The following is a 20,902-nucleotide window of genomic DNA, read 5'->3' on the forward strand; positions in this document are numbered from 1 at the left end:
ATATTGTATATGGGGAGCTATGTAGGGGTTCATATTGTATATGGGGAGCTATGTAGGGGTTCATATTGTATATGGGGAGCTTTGTAGGGGTTCATACTGTATATGGAGAGGCTGTGTGGGGGCTCATACTGTATTTAGGTGCCTGGGTTCTGGTGCACTCATCCGACACTCACACACACACAAATACACGCATGGCTCCCCCACTCCTTCCCACGGCATGCTCAGTGCTGCATCCACTGACCCTCTTCCGGCTCTTAAAATAGGTAAGCCTCCTATTTCCTGTTGCATATTCCATCATCACTATGCCTCACCACTGGTCTTATCCCGACTTTCCCTACAGCTAAGCCTGCTCCGTGACTACATACAATTTTCGCCATTCTGCCTACACTACGTACTGCCTTGCACTCATGCCTACATATCAGCATTCCTCCTCATTACATGTCTCATCTCCCATTACTCATACATATCCCCTCACCCATATATTTACCTATGCACTACACAGATTCCCATTAATCAATTATTTTTTTATCATTTTCACCTTCCTTTTTCTGAGTTCTACCTTGTCTTCATTTCCAGGTCTACACTCCAACCTCTTGATCCTTATGTCAGTCATTTGAACCAGAGTTAATAACTCTGACTACTTGTTACCACCATTCTTTCCTAACGTTTCCTTTTTTTATTAAACACAAGTGAGTAACTTATTTTTATTCTAAAATCTATCAATGAAAATGTACTTTGTTTCTGGGACAACCCCTTTAAGTTTGTTTCCATATGAAAAGGTTCATCGTTATATTTGATAAGAAAACACTTCCTCAATTGTAGACATTTCTTTAATTAATATCAAGGTTGGCCTGCAACTTTGTCCAACCTTTTAATTTTGACCCTCTGTGTATTTGGGTTGAACATCCCTGATGTAGAGGCACACAGACGATGTAGTATGGTATACCTACCCTAAAATCCATATCTAAACTGTCTTCTGACACATCGGGATCACTAAGAAGAGAATAGTCGATGCCTATGTAATCATCCACTGGATTCTTTACTGCAAAAGAACAATGAATAATAAAAACACATCAAGACATCGTAGCCAAACGCTCAAGTTTACATAAATTTGCGGCAGAGCAAACCTCAACATTCAGACGTTACACCAGGGGCTTGTCTTCCTACTCACCTGGGACAGTGTTAAGCATGGAATTTAGCAGCACCATCCCAGCGTGTCTCAGCGCTGGACAAATCTGTAACAGAACATCATTTCTAATTATGGGGTCCTCTCCACATTAGAAAATACTTACAAAAAGTGATATACATGTATATCAAATCATGGAGCAAAAATGCTGAATTTACTTATCTATTACAAAGGTCATTATAATTGAGTCAGAGGATTGCAGGAAATGTTAGCTATGGACTTCCCATAAGAATTTCCAAAAGTATAAGGCCGGCCTCACACTAGCGAGTTTTACGGACGTATGAGCGCATAAACTACGTCCGTAAAATACGCATAACACACGGTACAATGATTCCCTATGTCCCAGCTCCTATCAGCCGTATTTTACTGATCCGTATTATACGGTCTTGTACGGCCGTAGAAAATCGCAGCATGCTGCGTTTGTCACCGTATTGCGCAAAAAAATTGCCAATGAAAGTCTATGGGGGCGAGAAAAATACGGATTACACACGGACCAGCAGTGTGACCTGCGAGAAATACGCAGCGGTGTTAGAGAGAAAAGCCGGTAGTTCAATTGCCGGCTTTTCATTTCTCCTTCCCAAACCCGACAGGATATGAGACATGGTTTACATACAGTAAACCATCTCATATCCCTTTTTTTTTTTTGCATATTCCACATTACTAATGTTAGTAGTATGTATGTGCAAAATTTTGGCGCTGTAGCTGCTAAAATAAAGGGTTAAATGGCGGAAAAAATTGGCGTGGGCTCCCGCGCAATTTTCTCTGCCAGAGTGGTAAAGCCAGTGACTGAGGGCAGATATTAATAGCCTAGAGAGGGTCCATGGTTATTGGCCCCCCCCCTGGCTACAAACATCTGCCCCCAGCCACCCCAGAAAAGGCACATCTGGAAGATGAGCCTATTCTGGCACTTGGCCACTCTCTTCCCACTCCCATGTAGCGGTGGGATATGGGGTAATGAAGGGTTAATGTCACCTTGCTATTGTAAGGTGACATTAAGCCAGATTAATAATGGAGAGGCGTCAATTATGACACCTATCCATTATTAATCCAATAGTATGAAATGGTTAATAAAACACACACACATTATTACAAAGTCCTTTAATGAAATAAAGACACAGGTTGTTGTAATATTTTATTATTCTCTTAATCCAGCTGAAGACCCTCGTTCTGTAACAAAGTAAAAATAACAAATCAACAATATCTCATACCTTCCGATGATCAGTCACGTCCCACGAAGCAAATCCATCTGAAGGGGTTAAATCATTTTACAGCCAGGAGCTGTGCTAAAGCACTCGCTCCTGCCTGTAAAACCCCGGGTACTGAATGGAAAGCAGGGTGATCTGTAGTTACCTTGAGTCGCGGTGATGCGCCCTCTGCTGGATGTCCTCATGAACTGGAGCCTTGGAAAAGTTCCCACGCTCGAGTTCATATGAGGACATCCAGCAGAAGGTGCATCACCGCGACTCAAGGTAACTACAGATCAAACTGCTTTCCATTCAGTACCCGGGGTTTTACAGGCACGAGCGAGTGCTTTAGCACAGCTCCTGGCTGTAAAATGATTTAACCCCTTCAGATGGATTTACATCGTGGGACATAACAACAGAAGGTATGGAATATTGTTGTTTGTTTTTTTAACTTTGTTTCAGGACGATGGTCTTCAGGTGGATTAAGAGTCTAATAAAATATTACAACACCCTGTATCTTTATTTCATTAAAGGACTTTGTAATAATGTGTGTGTGTTTTATTAACCATTTCGTACTATTGGATTAATAATGGATAGGTGTCATAATTGACGCCTCTCCATTATTAATCTGGCTTAATGTCACCTTACAATAGCAAGGTGACATTAATCCTTCATTACCCCATATCCCACCGCAACACGGGAGTGGGAAGAGAGTGGTGGCCAAGTGCCAGAATAGGCGCATCTTACAGATGTGCCTTTTCTGGGGTGGCTGGGGGCAGATGTTTGTAGCCAGGGGGGGCCAATAACCATGGACCCTCTCTAGGCTATTAATATCTGCCCTCAGTCACTGGCTTTACCACTCTGGCGGAGAAAATTGCGCGGGAGCCCACGCCAAATTTTTCCGCGATTTAACCCTTTATTTTAGCAGCTACAGTGCCCAAATTTTGCACATACACACTACTAACATTAGAAGTGTGGAATATGCAAAAAAAAGGGATATGAGATAGTTTACTGTATGTAAACCATGTCTCATATCATGTTGGGTTTGGGAAGGAGATAGCAAAAGCCAGCAATTGAATTACCGGCTTTTATGATATCTAGCGCTGTATGAAATATAAATATAAATATATATATATATATATATATATATATATATATATGTGTCTCACTGACATAGAATAGGTATATATATATATATATATATATATATATATATATATATATATATATATATATATATATATATATATATATATATATGTGTGTGTACACATTTATTCTAATTATCGGGTTTGGGAAGGAGAAATGAAAAGCCGGCAATTGAATTACCGGCTTTTCACATATATCGCGCTGAATTAAATATAAATACAGAATATATATATGTATATGTGTCTCAATGATATATATATATATATATATATATATATATATATATATATATATATATATATATATATATACTGTATATATACAGTGGGGCAAAAAAGTATTTAGTCAGTCAGCAATAGTGCAAGTTCCACCACTTAAAAAGATGAGAGGCGTCTGTAATTTACATCATAGGTAGACCTCAACTATGGGAGACAAACTGAGGAAACAAAATCCAGAAAATCACATTGTCTGTTTTTTTATCATTTTATTTGCATATTATGGTGGAAAATAAGTATTTGGTCAGAAACAAAATTTCATCTCAATACTTTGTAATATATCCTTTGTTGGCAATGACAGAGGTCAAACGTTTTCTGTAAGTCTTCACAAGGTTGCCACACACTGTTGTTGGTATGTTGGCCCATTCCTCCATGCAGATCTCCTCTAGAGCAGTGATGTTTTTGGCTTTTCGCTTGGCAACACGGACTTTCAACTCCCTCCAAAGGTTTTCTATAGGGTTGAGATCTGGAGACTGGCTAGGCCACTCCAGGACCTTGAAATGCTTCTTACGAAGCCACTCCTTCGTTGCCCGGGCAGTGTGCTTTGGATCATTGTCATGTTGAAAGACCCAGCCACGTTTCATCTTCAATGCCCTTGCTGATGGAAGGAGGTTTGCACTCAAAATCTCACGATACATGGCCCCATTCATTCTTTCATGTACCCGGATGTCATGGTTCCCAATGGCAGGGGAACGTCAAAACACAAAAATAACGGACGAGCTCTGGGTGATGGAATCTCGAGCTGACCGTGAGCTAAATCTACCACACAACTAATAGCAGCCAGGGAGCATACCTACGATTATCCCTAGATGCCACGCGCCAGCCGGAGGACTAACTACTCCTGGTAGAGGAAGAAACAGACCTGGCTTACCTCTAGTGAAATACCCCAAAGATGATAGAAGCCCCCCACATATAATAACGGTGAGTTCAGAGGAAACTACATACACAGTATGAAAGTAGATTTAGCAAAGAGAGGTCCACTTACTAGATAGCAGAAGGATACAAAAGAGGACTTCACGGTCAACTGAAAACCCTTTCAAAAAACCATCCTGAAATTACTTTAAGACTCCTGTGTCAACTCATGACACAGGAGTGGCAATTTCAGCCCACAAGAGCTTCCAGCTACAGAGAATAACAAAACTGCAAACTGGACAAAGATACAAAAACAAAAGGACAAAAGTCCACTTAGCTGATCAGCAGACTAGTAGCAGGAACATGCAACCGAAGGCTCTGGTTACAATGATGACCGGCAAAGAAATGACTGGAGAGCAAGGCTAAATAGGAAACTCCCAAACACTGATGGGAGCAGGTGAACTGAGACCGCAAAGCACACACAAGTCATCAGTACCACCAGCAACCACCAGGGGAGCCCAAAAGCGGATTCACAACAGTACCCCCCCCTTAAGGAGGGGGCACCGAACCCTCACGAGAACCACCAGGGTGATCTGGATGAGCCCTATGAAAGGCACGAACCAAATCCGAGGCATGAACATCAGAGGCAGTTACCCAAGAATTATCTTCTTGACCATAGCCCTTCCATTTAACCAGATATTGAAGTCTCCGTCTGGAAATACGGGAGTCCAGGATCTTCTCTACAACGTACTCCAATTCACCCTCAACCAGCACAGGAGCAGGAGGTTCAGTAGAAGGAACCACCGGTACCCACTAACAGGAGCTCTGTGGAACGCTCGCTCTGTCTGTAACAAGCTTTCCTACATCCATGATCTTTTTGTTACTACCAAACTTTCCTTCCTCGCTATCACCGAAACCTGGCTCACCCCTTCTGACACAGCCTCTCCTGCTGCACTCTCTTACGGTGGCTTCCACCTTTCTCACACACCCCGCCCCAGCAGCAAGCATGGTGGAGGAGTTGGTTTTCTCCTATCTGCCACCCTCTGTTACCCTCCCTTCCTTTGAGATGCACTCTGTGCGCATCTACTCCCCCTCCAACCTCCAACTGGCTGTCATTTACCGCCCCCCAGGGCCAGCCACCATCTTCTTTGACCACTTCACCACCTGGCTACTTCATTTCCTTTCTGCAGACATCCCCACTATCATCATGGGCGATTTCAACATCCCCATTGACACTTCCCTCTCAGCTGCCACTAAACCTCTATCTCTCTCTTCCTCCTTCGGCCTCACTCAATGGTCTTCTGCAGCCACTCACAAAGATGGTCACACACTGGACCTCATCTTCACCCGCCTCTGCTCCCTATCTAACCTCTCTAACTCACCTCTTCCTCTCTCTGACCACAACCTTCTCACATTCTCATCTCTCTCCACTCCATGTCTAGAGTCCCCACCCCACAAACTTTCACACCCTCGCAGAAATCTTAAACATCTTGACCTACATTCATTCTCTGAATCCCTCCTACCTCTCACAGACATAAGTTCCATACACAATGCGGATGACGCTGCCGCTCTATATAACACCACAATAGCTGTAGCTTTGGAATCTGCTGCCCCACTTACACATACCAAAGCTCGCAAAATCAACAGACAGCCCTGGCACACCAGCCTGACCAAAGAACTGAGGCGAGCTTCCAGGGCTGATGAGCGCAGATGGAAAAGATCCCACTGCAACGACCACTTAATCGCATTCAAACAGTCCCTCACTACTTTCAAGACCGCACTCGCCACAGCTAAACAAACCTACTTCTCATCTCTCATATCCTCCCTGTCTCACAACCCTAAACAGTTATTCAACACCTTCAATTCTCTCCTCCGTCCCCCAGCACCTCCTCCCTCCCCACTTATCTCTGCTGAAGACTTTGCCTCATTCTTCAAGCAGAAGATTGATAACATCAGAGACAGTTTTGGTCAACAAGCCCCAGAGCCCTTCCTCCCAACTTCCCTACCCTCCACCTCCAAAACCAACTACTCCACCTTTACAGAAGATCAACTCGCCACTCTACTCTCAAGATCGCATCTCACCACCTGTGCACTTGACCCGCTCCCATCCCACCTCATCCCAAACCTCACCACAATCTTCATCCCAACCCTAACCCATCTCTTCAACCTATCACTAACAACTGGTGTTTTCCCCCTCAAGCTTTAAACATGCCTCCATCACACCTATCCTCAAAAAGCCCTCTCTTGACCCATCCTCTGTATCTAGCTATCGCCCTATATCACTTCTCCCCTATGCCTCAAAACTACTGGAACAACACGTCTACCTTGAACTGTCCTCCCATCTCTCTTCTTGCTCTCTCTTTGACCGCTTACAATCTGGCTTCCGGTCACACCATTCCACTGAAACTGCCCTAACTAAGGTCACCAATGACCTCTTAACCGCCAAGAGCAAGCGACACTACTCTGTTCTCCTCCTCCTCGACCTGTCGGCTGCCTTTGACACAGTGGACCATTCCCTATTATTACAGACCCTCTCATCCCTTGGCATCACAGACTTGGCCCTATCCTGGATCTCATCATACCTAACAGACCGGACATTCAGCGTCTCCCACTCACACACCACCTCCTCACCTCGCCCCCTATCTGTCGGAGTCCCACAAGGTTCAGTCCTTGGGCCCCTGCTTTTCTCCATTTACACCTTTGGCCTGGGACAGCTCATAGAATCTCATGGCTTTCAGTATCACCTCTATGCTGATGACACACAGATCTACATCTCTGGACCAGATATCACCTCCCTACTAACCAGAATCCCTCAATGTCTGTCCACTATTTCATCCTTCTTCTCCGCTAGATTTCTGAAACTTAACATGGACAAAACAGAATTCATCATCTTTCCCCCATCTCACGTGACCCCCCCAACGAACCTATCCATTACAGTAAATGGCTGCCCACTCTCCCCAGTCCCACAAGCTCGCTGCCTCGGGGTTATCCTTGACGCTGATCTCTCCTTCAAACCACATATCCAAGCCCTTTCCACCTCCTGCCGACTTCAACTCAAAAATATTGCACGAATCCATTCATTCCTCAACCAAGAATCTGCAAAAACTCTAGTCCATGCCCTCATCATCTCTCGCCTTGACTACTGCAACCTTCTGCTCTGTGGCCTCCCCTCAAACACTCTCGCACCCCTCCAATCTATTCTAAACTCTGCTGCCCGACTAATCCACCTGTCCCCACGCTATTCTCCGGCCTCTCCCCTCTGTCAATCCCTTCACTGGCTCCCCATTGCCCAGAGACTCCAGTACAAAACCCTAACCATGACGTACAAAGCCATCCACAACCTGTCTCCTCCTTACATCTGTGACCTCATCTCCCGGTACTTTCCTACACGCAACCTCCGATCCTCACAAGATCTCCTTCTCTACTCCCCTCTTATCTCCTCTTCCCACAATCGTATACAAGATTTCTCTCGCGTATCACCCCTACTCTGGAACCCTCTACCACAACACATCAGACTCTCGCCCACCATCGAAACCTTCAAAAAGAACCTGAAGACCCACCTCTTCCGACAAGCCTACAACCTGCAGTAACCACCGATCGACCAAACCGCTGCATGACCAGCTCCACCCTCACCTACTGTATTCTCACCCATCCCTTGTAGATTGTGAGCCTTCGCGGCAGGGTCCTCTCTCCTACTGTACCAGTTATGACTTGTATTGTTCAAGATTATTGTACTTGTTTTTATTATGTATACCCCTCCTCACTTGTAAAGCGCCGTGGAATAAATGGCGCTATAACAATAAATAATAATAATAATAATAATAATACCTCATACCTCCACAACAACGACCGATGGAATACATTATGGATAGCGAAAGATGCCGGGAGGTCCAAACGAAAGGACACAGGGTTAAGAATCTCCAAAATCCTATAAGGACCGATGAACCGAGGCTTAAACTTAAGAGAAGAAACCCTCATAGGGACAAAACGGGAAGACAACCACACCAAGTCCCCAACACGAAGGCGAGGACCAACACGACGATGGCGGTTAGCAAACTGCTGAGTCCTCTCCTGGGACAACTTCAAATTGTCCACCACTTGTCCCCAAATCCGATGCAACCGATCCACCACAGCATCCACTCCCGGACAATCCGAAGATTCCACCTGACCAGATGAAAAACGAGGGTGAAACCCTGAATTGCAAAAGAAAGGGGAAACCAAAGTGGCAGAACTAGCCCGATTATTAAGAGCAAATTCTGCCAACGGCAAAAAGGCAACCCAGTCATCCTGATCCGCAGACACAAAACACCTCAAATAAGTCTCCAAAGTTTGATTAGTTCGCTCCGTCTGGCCATTAGTCTGAGGATGGAATGCAGACGAAAAAGACAAATCAATGCCCAACCTGGCACAGAATGCCCGCCAAAATCTAGACACGAACTGGGTTCCCCTGTCAGAAACGATGTTTTCCGGAATACCATGCAAGCGAACCACATTTTGAAAAAATAGAGGGACCAATTCAGATGAGGAAGGCAACTTAGGCAAAGGTACCAAATGAACCATTTTAGAAAAGCGGTCACACACCACCCAGATGACAGACATTTTCTGAGAAACAGGGAGATCAGAAATAAAGTCCATAGAGATGTGCGTCCAAGGCCTCTTCGGGATAGGCAAGGGCAACAATAACCCACTAGCCCTAGAACAACAAGGCTTAGCCCGAGCACAAACATCACAAGACTGCACAAAAACACGCACATCTCGAGACAGGGAAGGCCACCAGAAGGACCTAGCCACCAAATCTCTGGTACCAAAAATTCCAGGATGACCTGCCAGCGTAGAAGAATGAACTTCCGAGATGACTCTACTGGTCCAATCATCAGGAACAAACAGTCTACCAGGTGGACAACGATCAGGTCTATCCGCCTAAAATTCTTGCAAAGCACGTCGCAGGTCTGGGGAGACAGCAGACAAAACCACCCCATCCTTAAGGATACCAGCAGGTTCAGAATCCCCAGGAGAGTCAGGCTCAAAACTCCTAGAAAGAGCATCTGCCTTCACATTTTTAGAACCCGGTAGGTATGAGACCACAAAATTAAACCGAGAGAAAAACAACGACCAGCGTGCCTGTCTAGGATTCAGGCGCCTGGCCGACTCTAGATAAATCAGATTCTTGTGATCAGTCAAAACCACCACCTGATGTCTGGCACCCTCAAGCCAATGACGCCACTCCTCAAACGCCCACTTCATGGCCAAAAGCTCCCGATTACCAACATCATAGTTCCGCTCGGCGGCCGAAGATTTTCGAGAAAAGAACGCACAAGGTCTCATCACTGAGCAGTCGGAACTTTTCTGCGACAAAACCGCCCCTGCTCCGATCTCGGAAGCATTGACCTCAACCTGAAAGGGAAGAGAAACATCAGGCTGGCGCAACACAGGGGCAGACGAAAAGCGGCGCTTAAGCTCCCGAAAGGCCTCCACAGCAGCAGGGGACCAATCGGCAACATCAGCACCCCTTTTAGTCAAATCAGTCAAAGGCTTAGCAACGCCAGAAAACCCAGTTATAAATCGACGATAAAAATTAGCAAAGCCCAAGAATTTCTGAAGACTCTTAAGAGAAGTAGGCTGCGTCCAGTCACAAATAGCCCGAACCTTGACAGGGTCCATCTCAATAGAAGAAGGGGAAAAAATGTACCCCAAAAAAGAAATCTTTTGAACCCCAAAAACACACTTTGAACCCTTTACACACAAAGAACTAGCCCGCAAAACCTGAAAAACCCTCCTGACCTGTTGAACATGAGACTCCCAGTCATCAGAAAAAATCAAAATATCATCCAAATACACAATCATAAATTTATCCAAATATTCACGGAAAATATCATGCATAAAGGACTGAAAGACTGAAGGTGCATTAGAAAGGCCGAAAGGCATTACTAAATACTCAAAATGGCCCTCAGGCGTATTAAATGCGGTTTTCCACTCATCCCCCTGCTTAATTCGCACCAAATTATACGCCCCACGAAGATCAATCTTAGAGAACCACTTAGCCCCCCTTATGCGAGCAAACAAATCAGTCAGCAAGGGCAACGGATACTGATATTTGACTGTAATTTTATTCAGGAGTCGATAATCAATACAAGGCCTCAGAGAGCCATCTTTTTTAGACACAAAGAAAAAACCGGCTCCTAAAGGAGATGAAGAAGGACGAATATGTCCCTTTTCCAGGGACTCCTTGATATACTCTCGCATAGCAGTATGTTCAGGTACAGATAAATTAAACAAACGACCCTTTGGAAATTTACTGCCAGGAATCAGATCTATGGCGCAATCACAATCTCTGTGGGGAGGGAGTGAACCAATTTTAGGCTCCTCAAAAACATCACGATAATCAGACAAAAATGCCGGAATCTCAGAGGGAGTAGATGACGAAATGGAAACCAAAGGTACATCCCCATGAGCCCCCCGACATCCCCAGCTTATCACAGACATTGTTTTCCAGTCAAGGACTGGGTTATGAGCTTGTAACCATGGTACTCCAAGCACTAAAACATCATGTAAATTGTACAACACAAGGAAGCGAATCACCTCCTGATGGTCTGGAGTCATACGCATAGTCACTTGTGTCCAGTATTGTGGTTTATTACTAGCCAATGGTGTAGAATCAATACCCTTCAGAGGTATAGGGACTTCCAGAGGCTCTAAATCAAACCCACAGCGCCTGGCAAAGGACCAATCCATAAGACTCAGGGCGGCGCCAGAGTCCACATAGGCATCCACGGTAATAACTGATAATGAACAAATCAAGGTTACAGACAGAATAAATTTAAACTGTAAAGTGCCAATTGAAATAGACTTGTCAACCTTCTTTGTGCGTTTAGAGCATGCTGATATAACATGAGCAGAATCACCACAATAGAAGCATAACCCATTTTTACGCCTATAATTCTGCCGCTCGCTTCTGGACAGAGTTCTGTCACATTGCATATTCTCTGGCATCTTTTCAGAAGATACTGCCAAATGGTGCACAGGCTTGCGCTCCCGCAAACGCCGATCAATCTGAATAGCCATTGTCATGGACTCATTCAGACCTGTAGGCGCAGGGGACCCGACCATAACATCTTTAACGGCATCAGAGAGGCCCTCTCTGAAATTTGCCGCTAGGGCGCACTCATTCCACTGAGTAAGCACAGACCATCTACGAAATTTTTGGCAGTATATCTCAGCTTCATCTTGCCCTTGAGATAGGGCTATCAAAGCTTTTTCAGCTTGAATCTCCAAATTAGGTTCCTCATAAAGCAACCCTAAAGCCAGAAAAAACGCATCCACATTGAGCAACGCAGGATCCCCTGGTGTCAATGAAAATGCCCAATTTTGAGGGTCACCTCGCAGCAAAGAAATTACAATCTTAACCTGCTGGACAGGATCTCCAGAGGAGTGAGGTCTGAGAGAAAGGAATAATTTACAATTATATTTGAAATTCAGAAACCGAGATCTATCTCCGGAAAACACCTCTGGTGTAGGAATTTTAGGTTCAGACGTAGGAGTATGTATAACAAAATCTTGTAAATTTTGAACCTTAGTAGCAAGATTATTTAAACCTGCAGCCAAACTCTGAGGATCCATCTTTAAACAGGTGAGATCAGAGCCATTCAAGGATTAGAAGGAGAGAAAGGCAAAGGCTGTAATTAGAGCTGAAACACAACTGATCCAACTATGGAGCAAGCATAGGGGAGGAAAAAAAAAAAAAATCTGCAGACTTCTTTTTCTCTCCTTTCTTCTGCCAATAACTTTAACACATGGCCGGTCATACTGTCATGGTTCCCAATGGCAGGGGAACATCAAAACACAAAAATAACGGACGAGCTCTGGGTGATGGAATCTCGAGCTGACCGTGAGCTAAATCTACCACACAACTAATAGCAGCCAGGGAGCATACCTACGATTATCCCTAGATGCCACGCGCCAGCCGGAGGACTAACTACTCCTGGTAGAGGAAGAAACAGACCTGGCTTACCTCTAGTGAAATACCCCAAAGATGATAGAAGCCCCCCACATATAATAACGGTGAGTTCAGAGGAAACTACATACACAGTATGAAAGTAGATTTAGCAAAGAGAGGTCCACTTACTAGATAGCAGAAGGATACAAAAGAGGACTTCACGGTCAACTGAAAACCCTTTCAAAAAACCATCCTGAAATTACTTTAAGACTCCTGTGTCAACTCATGACACAGGAGTGGCAATTTCAGCCCACAAGAGCTTCCAGCTACAGAGAATAACAAAACTGCAAACTGGACAAAGATACAAAAACAAAAGGACAAAAGTCCACTTAGCTGATCAGCAGACTAGTAGCAGGAACATGCAACCGAAGGCTCTGGTTACAATGATGACCGGCAAAGAAATGACTGGAGAGCAAGGCTAAATAGGAAACTCCCAAACACTGATGGGAGCAGGTGAACTGAGACCGCAAAGCACACACAAGTCATCAGTACCACCAGCAACCACCAGGGGAGCCCAAAAGCGGATTCACAACACCCGGATCAGTCGTCCTGGCCCCTTTGCAGAGAAACAGCCCCAAGGCATGATGTTTCCACCACCATGCTTTACAGTAGGTATGGTGTTTGATGGATGCAACTCAGTATTCTTTTTCCTCCAAACACGACAAGTTGTGTTTCTACCAAACAGTTCCAGTTTGGTTTCATCATACCATAGGACATTCTCCCAAAACTCCTCTGGATCATCCAAATGCTCTCTAGCAAACTTCAGATGGGCCCGGACATGTACTGGCTTAAGCAGTGGGACACGTCTGGCACTGCAGGATCTGAGTCCATGGTGGCGTAGTGTGTTACTTTTGGTAGGCCTTGTTACATTGGTCCCAGCTCTCTGCAGTTCATTCACTAGGTCCCCCCGCGTGGTTCTGGGATTTTTGCTCACCGTTCTTGTGATCATTCTGACCCCACGGGGTGGGATTTTGCGTGGAGCCCCAGATTGAGGGAGATTCTCAGTGGTCTTGAATGTCTTCCATTTTCTAATTATTGCTCCCACTGTTGATTTCTTCACTCCAAGCTGGTTGGCTATTGCAGATTCAGTCTTCCCAGCCTGGTGCAGGGCTACAATTTTGTTTCTGGTGTCCTTTGACAGCTCTTTGGTCTTCACCATAGTGGAGTTTGGAGTCAGACTGTTTGAGGGTGTGCACAGGTGTCTTTTTATACTGATAACAAGTTTAAACAGGTGCCATTACTACAGGTAATGAGTGGAGGAAAGAGGAGACTCTCAAAGAAGAAGTTACAGGTCTGTGAGAGCCAGAAATCTTGATTGTTTGTTTCTGACCAAATACTTATTTTCCACCATAAAATGCAAATAAAATTATAAAAAAACAGACAATGTGATTTTCTGGATTTTTTTTTCTCAGTTTGTCTCCCATAGTTGAGGTCTACCTATGATGTAAATTACAGACGCCTCTCATCTTTTTAAGTGGTGGAACTTGCACTATTGCTGACTGACTAAATACTTTTTTGCCCCACTGTATATATACTGTATATATGTTTTAACGAACATTTGAGCAGATAAATCCATTAGATGTCGGTTTTGCAAGCCTGCGAGAAAATATCGCAGTACGGATGCCATACGGATTACATACGGAGGATGCCATGCGCAAAATACGCTGACACACCCTGCCTACGGATGACATACGGATCACTATTTTGGGGACTTTTCTGCATATTACGGCCGTAAAAAACGGACCGTATTTACATACGCTGAGTGTGACGCCGGCCTAACAGTACAGGCATGCCCATCATCACACTTTGATGCTAATGTATATTTAAATCTATACCCTACACTTCGTCTTTGGCATTAGTTCATGGCTATGGGTTTATTTGATTCTATGGGAGTGAATTGAGCTTCTTGCCAACTGCCTGGATTTTATGAACGTGGTTAGACTACCAGCTTTCCCGGGCCAAAGATTGATACCACAGCATATGTTGGCATTACCCAAAGGATCTTTTGGTAGGCCTCCTCTAGTTTACAGTCAGATTAGTGTTTGGAAAGTTTGATGTATTGGTAGAAGAATATACTGTATATTGTGCTACATTATGACAGGCAGCACTTGTACCTACCTGTTGGTTTAGTAGAAATCTCATTCCAGTAGTTATGAAAGAAGCCAGAAAGTCATACACCCTTCTGAAATACAAGGAACACAAGAACATGAGACCCAGAGAAATGGTAAGTGTAACATTAATGGAGTGGGCTAAAAGTGTACAATCTGTTTAATTTAAATATGGAACTGATCAGAATAGAGAGGTGGACTGGCCACATATGCTACTATGCCGGACAATGAATGGAGCAGTGATATGCATGAGGGACCATTGCTTTATTCCAATGGGTCATTTCAGAGTGCTGTTCTCAGGATAGTTGTAGGTACCAGTAGTCACTCCCTTAGGTTTCAGCAAGTCCTACGTTGCCTGGGTTCCCCCCAGTCTTTACTTCAAGCTCAATCTATACAAACATATGACTGCTGCAGCCATTCACTAGTCACAATGTTGATCAACACGTCACCAATGTAGCCAGATAATGGGACCAACATGCCATAACTGCAGTCAGTGATTGGTGGCAGAGGTCACATGTCCCTCTGGACCAAACAATAAATCTAAAGACAGATGAGAGACCCAGGTATCATGTGAACTGTAACTATAAGGTGAATATTTATTTTATAGTACCGCTTACTGAGATTTATTTTTTTAATTTTCATTGGCTGCACGATATCTTTAAGACTGCCATGCTCAATTTCCTACTACATGTCACACAGGATAGGTGATCACTTGGCAAGTTGCTAATAACCCTGAGATGATCGCTGAACATCTAACGAATCTTGTCCATTATATGGAATTACTTAGGTTAATATAAATTAGGTACCTCAAATTTACAGAAAGTTTAGCAACACTGGGCATAATGCATTAAGCTGGGTTTACATCAGTGTTATGAATTGTTAATCTGTTCTGGAATTTGTACCAGGGCTGAATCCATCACGTGACAGACATGATTAGAGCCAGACAGGCCTCATTGATTTATAGTGGGTCAATCAGGGTTCTGTCGTGGTTTCTTTCATCTTACTGGAAAAAATAGCTCAGCAAGGTACAGTAGTTGATCCTATAAAAATCAATGAATCTGCAACATTGCCACCAACAGAGATGTGAAGCTAGTATACATGAGATAATTGCTGCCTGGTCATGCGCCATTGAACCTGGGGACAGTATACCCGACTTCATTGCGCATGCCCAAGGAGCAAAGATGGGGTAAACATGGACGAGATTCACATTACAGCAACTGAAGCTGGACCAATCTGGGTGAATAGACGTCCTGCTGGACTAGTCCTGCTCAAGTGGCACTATATACAGACATAAAAAAAACATTTTTATGCGCAGATAAAGCTGTAACATATAATGGTGGTGGTTTAAAAGTGTTGGGGGTTCTGACAGATTCCTATTAAATTGAATCCAGATTGATGATCAAATGATAATTGTAAATCCACTTCGGAAACCAACGGCAATAAGCAGTTATTGCCGAGAAAAGCTCGTTTTGACCTCTACACTGATTATGGACTATTACCTGCATAATGGACTATTTAAGTGAAAGCCCAACCAACAAAATATGGGCATCAGGCTCTTTTTACTAGCAGTTCATCAGTTTGAACATATTTATTTTGTACCATAACAAGAACATAGTAGTAATTTCGAGGTAATGTACATTTGTACTATTGTGTTTTAGCTGATCTCATAATATGGTAGTCCGCTTACTTGAGTGTACCGCTGAATCCAGCCAGCATTCTGTTGATTGATGCATTACATGTCATATTGGAAATCTTCAAACGTCCTTTTGAATCTCTGGCAAGATCCAGATCAGTTTTAATATGCACTCCTTCCGCTGAGGCATTGATCATCCCCACGTCATAGCTGAAGAGCACATAACGTCATCATTCTCTTATTTGACCACAACATGTGGGAGAGATAAGAGATAAGGTAGCACTAATATCTGGATGATACTCACAAGAGCCAGTAGAGAAGTTTTCTCTGGAAGTTGAGGCTTATAGATGCATTATTAATGTCTAAAACCAGTTGTCTGTTCGGCTGAAACCACAACTCAGACTGGGACAGCTGTAAGTTTGTGACACGTACGCTGGGAAGAAATGATCAAAAATTATTCATTTATGAGATAATGCCTACAGACATTTCAGGACTCAACACCTACATGATGACCTACATGTAGCTAGTTACTACTGTTTATTATGGAATAAGTCTGCAAATGGAAAAGCCAATGTTGAAAGTCAAGAAACATGTAAAAGTATATCTACCAGTGGCTTCCAAAATTGGAAGGATTTTTTCCTTTAACTTAACTTTTGACTCATCATAACATATATCACGAGATAACATTGCGGATGGTGAATGAGCTGGTATAGTGACAGTGGGGGATTGGTAAGGGATCATTTTTATTTTACAGTTTTCTGAGATTTTAATTCTTTAACATTCAGTGGCTGGTCATTTTTTAAAAAAAACTGCCATATGAAATGCCAATGTTGTTTATCAATCTGTGGTTGGCACAGCGGATGAAGCCAACTGCAAAAGCAACCTGTGACAGACTACAATAAGATGAGCAGCAGCTGTTTAGTGACACTCATCTCAGGATAATCATCAAGTTCCAAAATCAGAATGTGATTGCACATAATATATTCAACGACAATGGAGAATTTACATTGACATTTATGATTCACAAGATCATAAACAATTTGACAGGGACATTCATTCAATCTAAGATTACTTACTTGTTTATGCTGTAGCTGAATCTCCCCTCACTTCCATTCACATCTGGAATTGTGATGTTCTCCAGCTCCTGTTCCACAAACTTCAGTCCCTCATGTTTCACTAATTCAAAGAAATGTTCATTTAGTCCCACACAGTACGAGACAAAACCATTATGTATTCTATATGTACATAATATTCATTTGCCTTTGGAGCTATTGCTATCCTATTTGTGGTCATAGATCAGTCTACCATCTGTCACATTGTAAGAAGAGGGACCGTGCCGTGGATACCTGTTCTGTGTCGGTCCCGGAACTGTCGTGGCTATCTTCTCTGTTGTCCGGGGGAAAGCTTAAGGGACCGGACCAATCCCTGCAGGCGGAAGCGAGGGGTGTGGCTAAGGGTACACAGCCTCAGCGTACGCGGAAACAGGCAGATTTGGTGGGAACAGGCATCGCGCAGCAGGGAGAAGTGAGTGCTCTGGCCCGTGAGTATCACTACAGCGCAGGCCCGCGCATCGCCATCACCGCTGACAGAGACTGTGAGGAGAGGCGTTCTGTGTGTCCGTTAGCCACCATGAAGCAAGCGGCCAAAAGCTCTGAGCCCGTGAATACTGTGTGAGCGCACAGCTAAGATATACTGGGTGCAGGATCGCCATCTGTGCCCCGATTCCCCAGTGTATATCTGCCGGACTACAGTGAGCTCAGACAGTGCAGTGGCCCATGCTCCTGCAGCCACATCAGTATATGTACTAGGGGCTCAGCGGAAGGTACCAGAGACTAACCGCTGCCGCCAGAAGATGGATCGTTGTTGCCTTTAGGACCTCATTGGATAAGTGCCACTCCAGCCGTTGTGGTCACCATCACCTGCTCTGTGATCCACCACGTCCTAAGAAATGACTGACAGGATAAGTTGACCCAACAAGAACTGTTAATACCTTTTCTACTTTTCTTTAACCCTGCATACTATTTAAATTTTGAACTGTCTACCCCCCGTTAACCGTTTATCTCCCTGCGAGGAGTATTCCAGTGTTAATTAAAATTGTTAACCCTTGCTTTGCCTCCTGTCCGCCACTGCATCCCACAACCTGCTTACAACATCACTACCTGGATCTGCTCTAGCAAAGTCTTCTTCTGATGCCATGTATTCACTCTGCAAGAAGGTGATAGAGGAGATGATATGGCCACTATCGCTGGGCTAATGGGTTTGTGTGCTCTCTGGCAGCCCAGCAGGTGTAATCAGCTCCCTGCTGTCGCTTGTGGCCATCTATTGCTTGGCTTCTACATTGTGCTTTGGTGCTAAATTTGAACTTGACCCTGATCTGCTTCCTGACCCAGATTGTAACCTGACTACATGCATTATATTATGCCAACTGTCTTTGACAAGACAGCCAACATCTGTTGCATGCAACCCAGTGGACCTCAGGAAGTCCTGATGCCTGTATGGTGGTTAAAGCGTGAAGGCAGGGTTCCCCTAGGATATGCTAGAAAGAGTGGCTTGATCCAAATCTGTCAGAGGTAACCTTTTGGGGCTGATGGCTTATGACATACTTTACAAGATATGTTCACATACCATACACATTTAAATACATTTTTCAAATATTCTTCCAAGGATAATATAAGGCATATCTAAGGCATATATAGAATCAGTGTTTCCTAGATATTTCCTCTGCAGAGTTATACATGAAAACCACATAAAAGCCACTGCCTAAAATTGAGCATTAAGGTGCCCATACACCTCCTACAGCTATCAAAAGCAAAATCTTTTCTTTCAAACCCTCTATACATATGCATGCTCAGCTTGGCCAAGTAGGTATGTGTTTTCAATGGGAAGGGGGAAGTAAGCTGCTAACAGATATCTTTGGTGGAGGCAGATCTCCCGCTATGAAGGGAAGAGATCTGGGAGGCCCTCATCCACGTATGATAGTCATCTGGTCAAGCTGAAATTGGCAGCTTTGGTAAATTTTGCTCTATGGAAAATGAGGACCATAAGCAGTTATTCTCACAAAAAATTATCACTTACCCAAAAGGTACATGATAATTGTGGATCACCACCACAGAGCCCCACTGATAACTAGAACAGAATTCTTGATCACCCTTTCCTCCTGTTCTAGTGATCAGCAAACATTTTACACATGTTCAGCATGGGAAGTGTGGCTACAGGGAGAAAATTAAGTTATATTCTCGCTGCAGCTCCTTGTTTCTGCTAATAGACTGAAAGACTCCCTTGCAGTGTGTGCATGGAGCAGTATGGTAGTTAAGGTGCAAGGAAAGCGATTACAGCACTCTCACTGTATTTAACATATTTAAAATGCAATTTACCTGCAATTTATCAAGTGCATGTTATAGTTACACTCAAATCCATGCTGACTGTTTTCTCTTTATCTCAGTATTAGAATTGTTTTATGGCCAAGGAGAGAACAGATATACTAGAACAACTTGTTTACTGCTGAATATACTTTAATTTGAATATATAAAGGGGAATTTTCTTTTTATGCACCAGTGTTAAGCCATGCCTTTAAAGAAATTAAATATGCAAATTTGCATCTGCCAGCATTTATGCATTGGAAACTCAAATTTAAGGCAAAGATCACTTTCTCTAAGCTCCAATTATTAGAATAAAAAAAGTGCAAGCCATTACGCAAATATGGTATTCACATAATAGGCTACCTTTTTAAACCAGAAATTTTCACTTATATTTGTCAAAGTTAAAAGAAAAAAGAATGCAGCAAGGAACTTGCTTAGAAGATTCCTCAAAATATAGAACTGCGACATCAATATATTGTCTCAATAGTTAAGTACAAAACCAAACATTTTTCAATATATCTTCTATAGTAGTTATATTAGCTGTCATGGCTTTACTTAGTGTTAATACACATTTGTTATATTTTAAATGGTTGACCTGTGGACATAGTGACTGAAAAATTCTTCATGATGATTACTACTCACCAAACTGAAGACCTTTGGAAGTGATCCGTATTCTGCAACCAGGGTTCTGTGAAGATGACTTTGACAACACAACAGGTAGGACAAGTAAAAGAAGGTACACCAACACCGCCATATTTCCTTATAGCCTAAAAAAAATTACAATAAAACAAAACTTCAACAACATACATAATGTAAAACATTTAAAGACACTGCATGAAGTAACCATGATGTGTGCAGGCCCCATAAAAATGCTGCCTTTTGAAGGTGCCTGAACATTAAGCATTAGGGTGAGGTGGGGGTTGCCACGCACAATATTCTGATGTTGGTTAGAAACTAGACCCAATGTTCTGCTGGAGCATTTGGAGAAGAAGACACCAATGGATTGAGAAGTGTTGTCTGGTCTGGAGTCTGAATTAATGAGGGACTGATTTGTTTAGGGGTCAGGTCTGGGGTCTTGATAAATGTAAGGGTCTGGTCGGGATCAGCATTTTTTTTGTGTGTCACTGCTTTCACCTATAAGGCGACATTTGGGTAGGCAGCTG

General features: G+C 43.5%; 1 protein-coding gene across 1 annotated transcript in view; it reads right to left on the minus strand.

Annotated features, from left to right (window-relative positions):
• The window catches only part of PLTP (phospholipid transfer protein), a 62,666-nt gene that overhangs the window by 12,214 nt on the left and 29,550 nt on the right, over positions 1-20,902 (minus strand). Inside the window, exons 2-8 of the mRNA XM_077251688.1 lie at positions 20,382-20,506; positions 17,457-17,556; positions 16,685-16,813; positions 16,435-16,590; positions 14,758-14,821; positions 1,172-1,235; positions 951-1,042 (exon numbers count right to left, since the gene is read on the minus strand). Of these exons, the coding sequence (XP_077107803.1) occupies positions 951-1,042; positions 1,172-1,235; positions 14,758-14,821; positions 16,435-16,590; positions 16,685-16,813; positions 17,457-17,556; positions 20,382-20,493 (717 nt within the window). The 5' untranslated portion in view covers positions 20,494-20,506. The remainder of the gene's footprint in view (positions 1-950; positions 1,043-1,171; positions 1,236-14,757; positions 14,822-16,434; positions 16,591-16,684; positions 16,814-17,456; positions 17,557-20,381; positions 20,507-20,902) is intronic.

The sequence above is a fragment of the Ranitomeya variabilis genome, chromosome 4, assembly GCF_051348905.1.
Source record: "Ranitomeya variabilis isolate aRanVar5 chromosome 4, aRanVar5.hap1, whole genome shotgun sequence".
Classification (NCBI taxonomy): Eukaryota; Metazoa; Chordata; class Amphibia; order Anura; family Dendrobatidae; genus Ranitomeya; species Ranitomeya variabilis.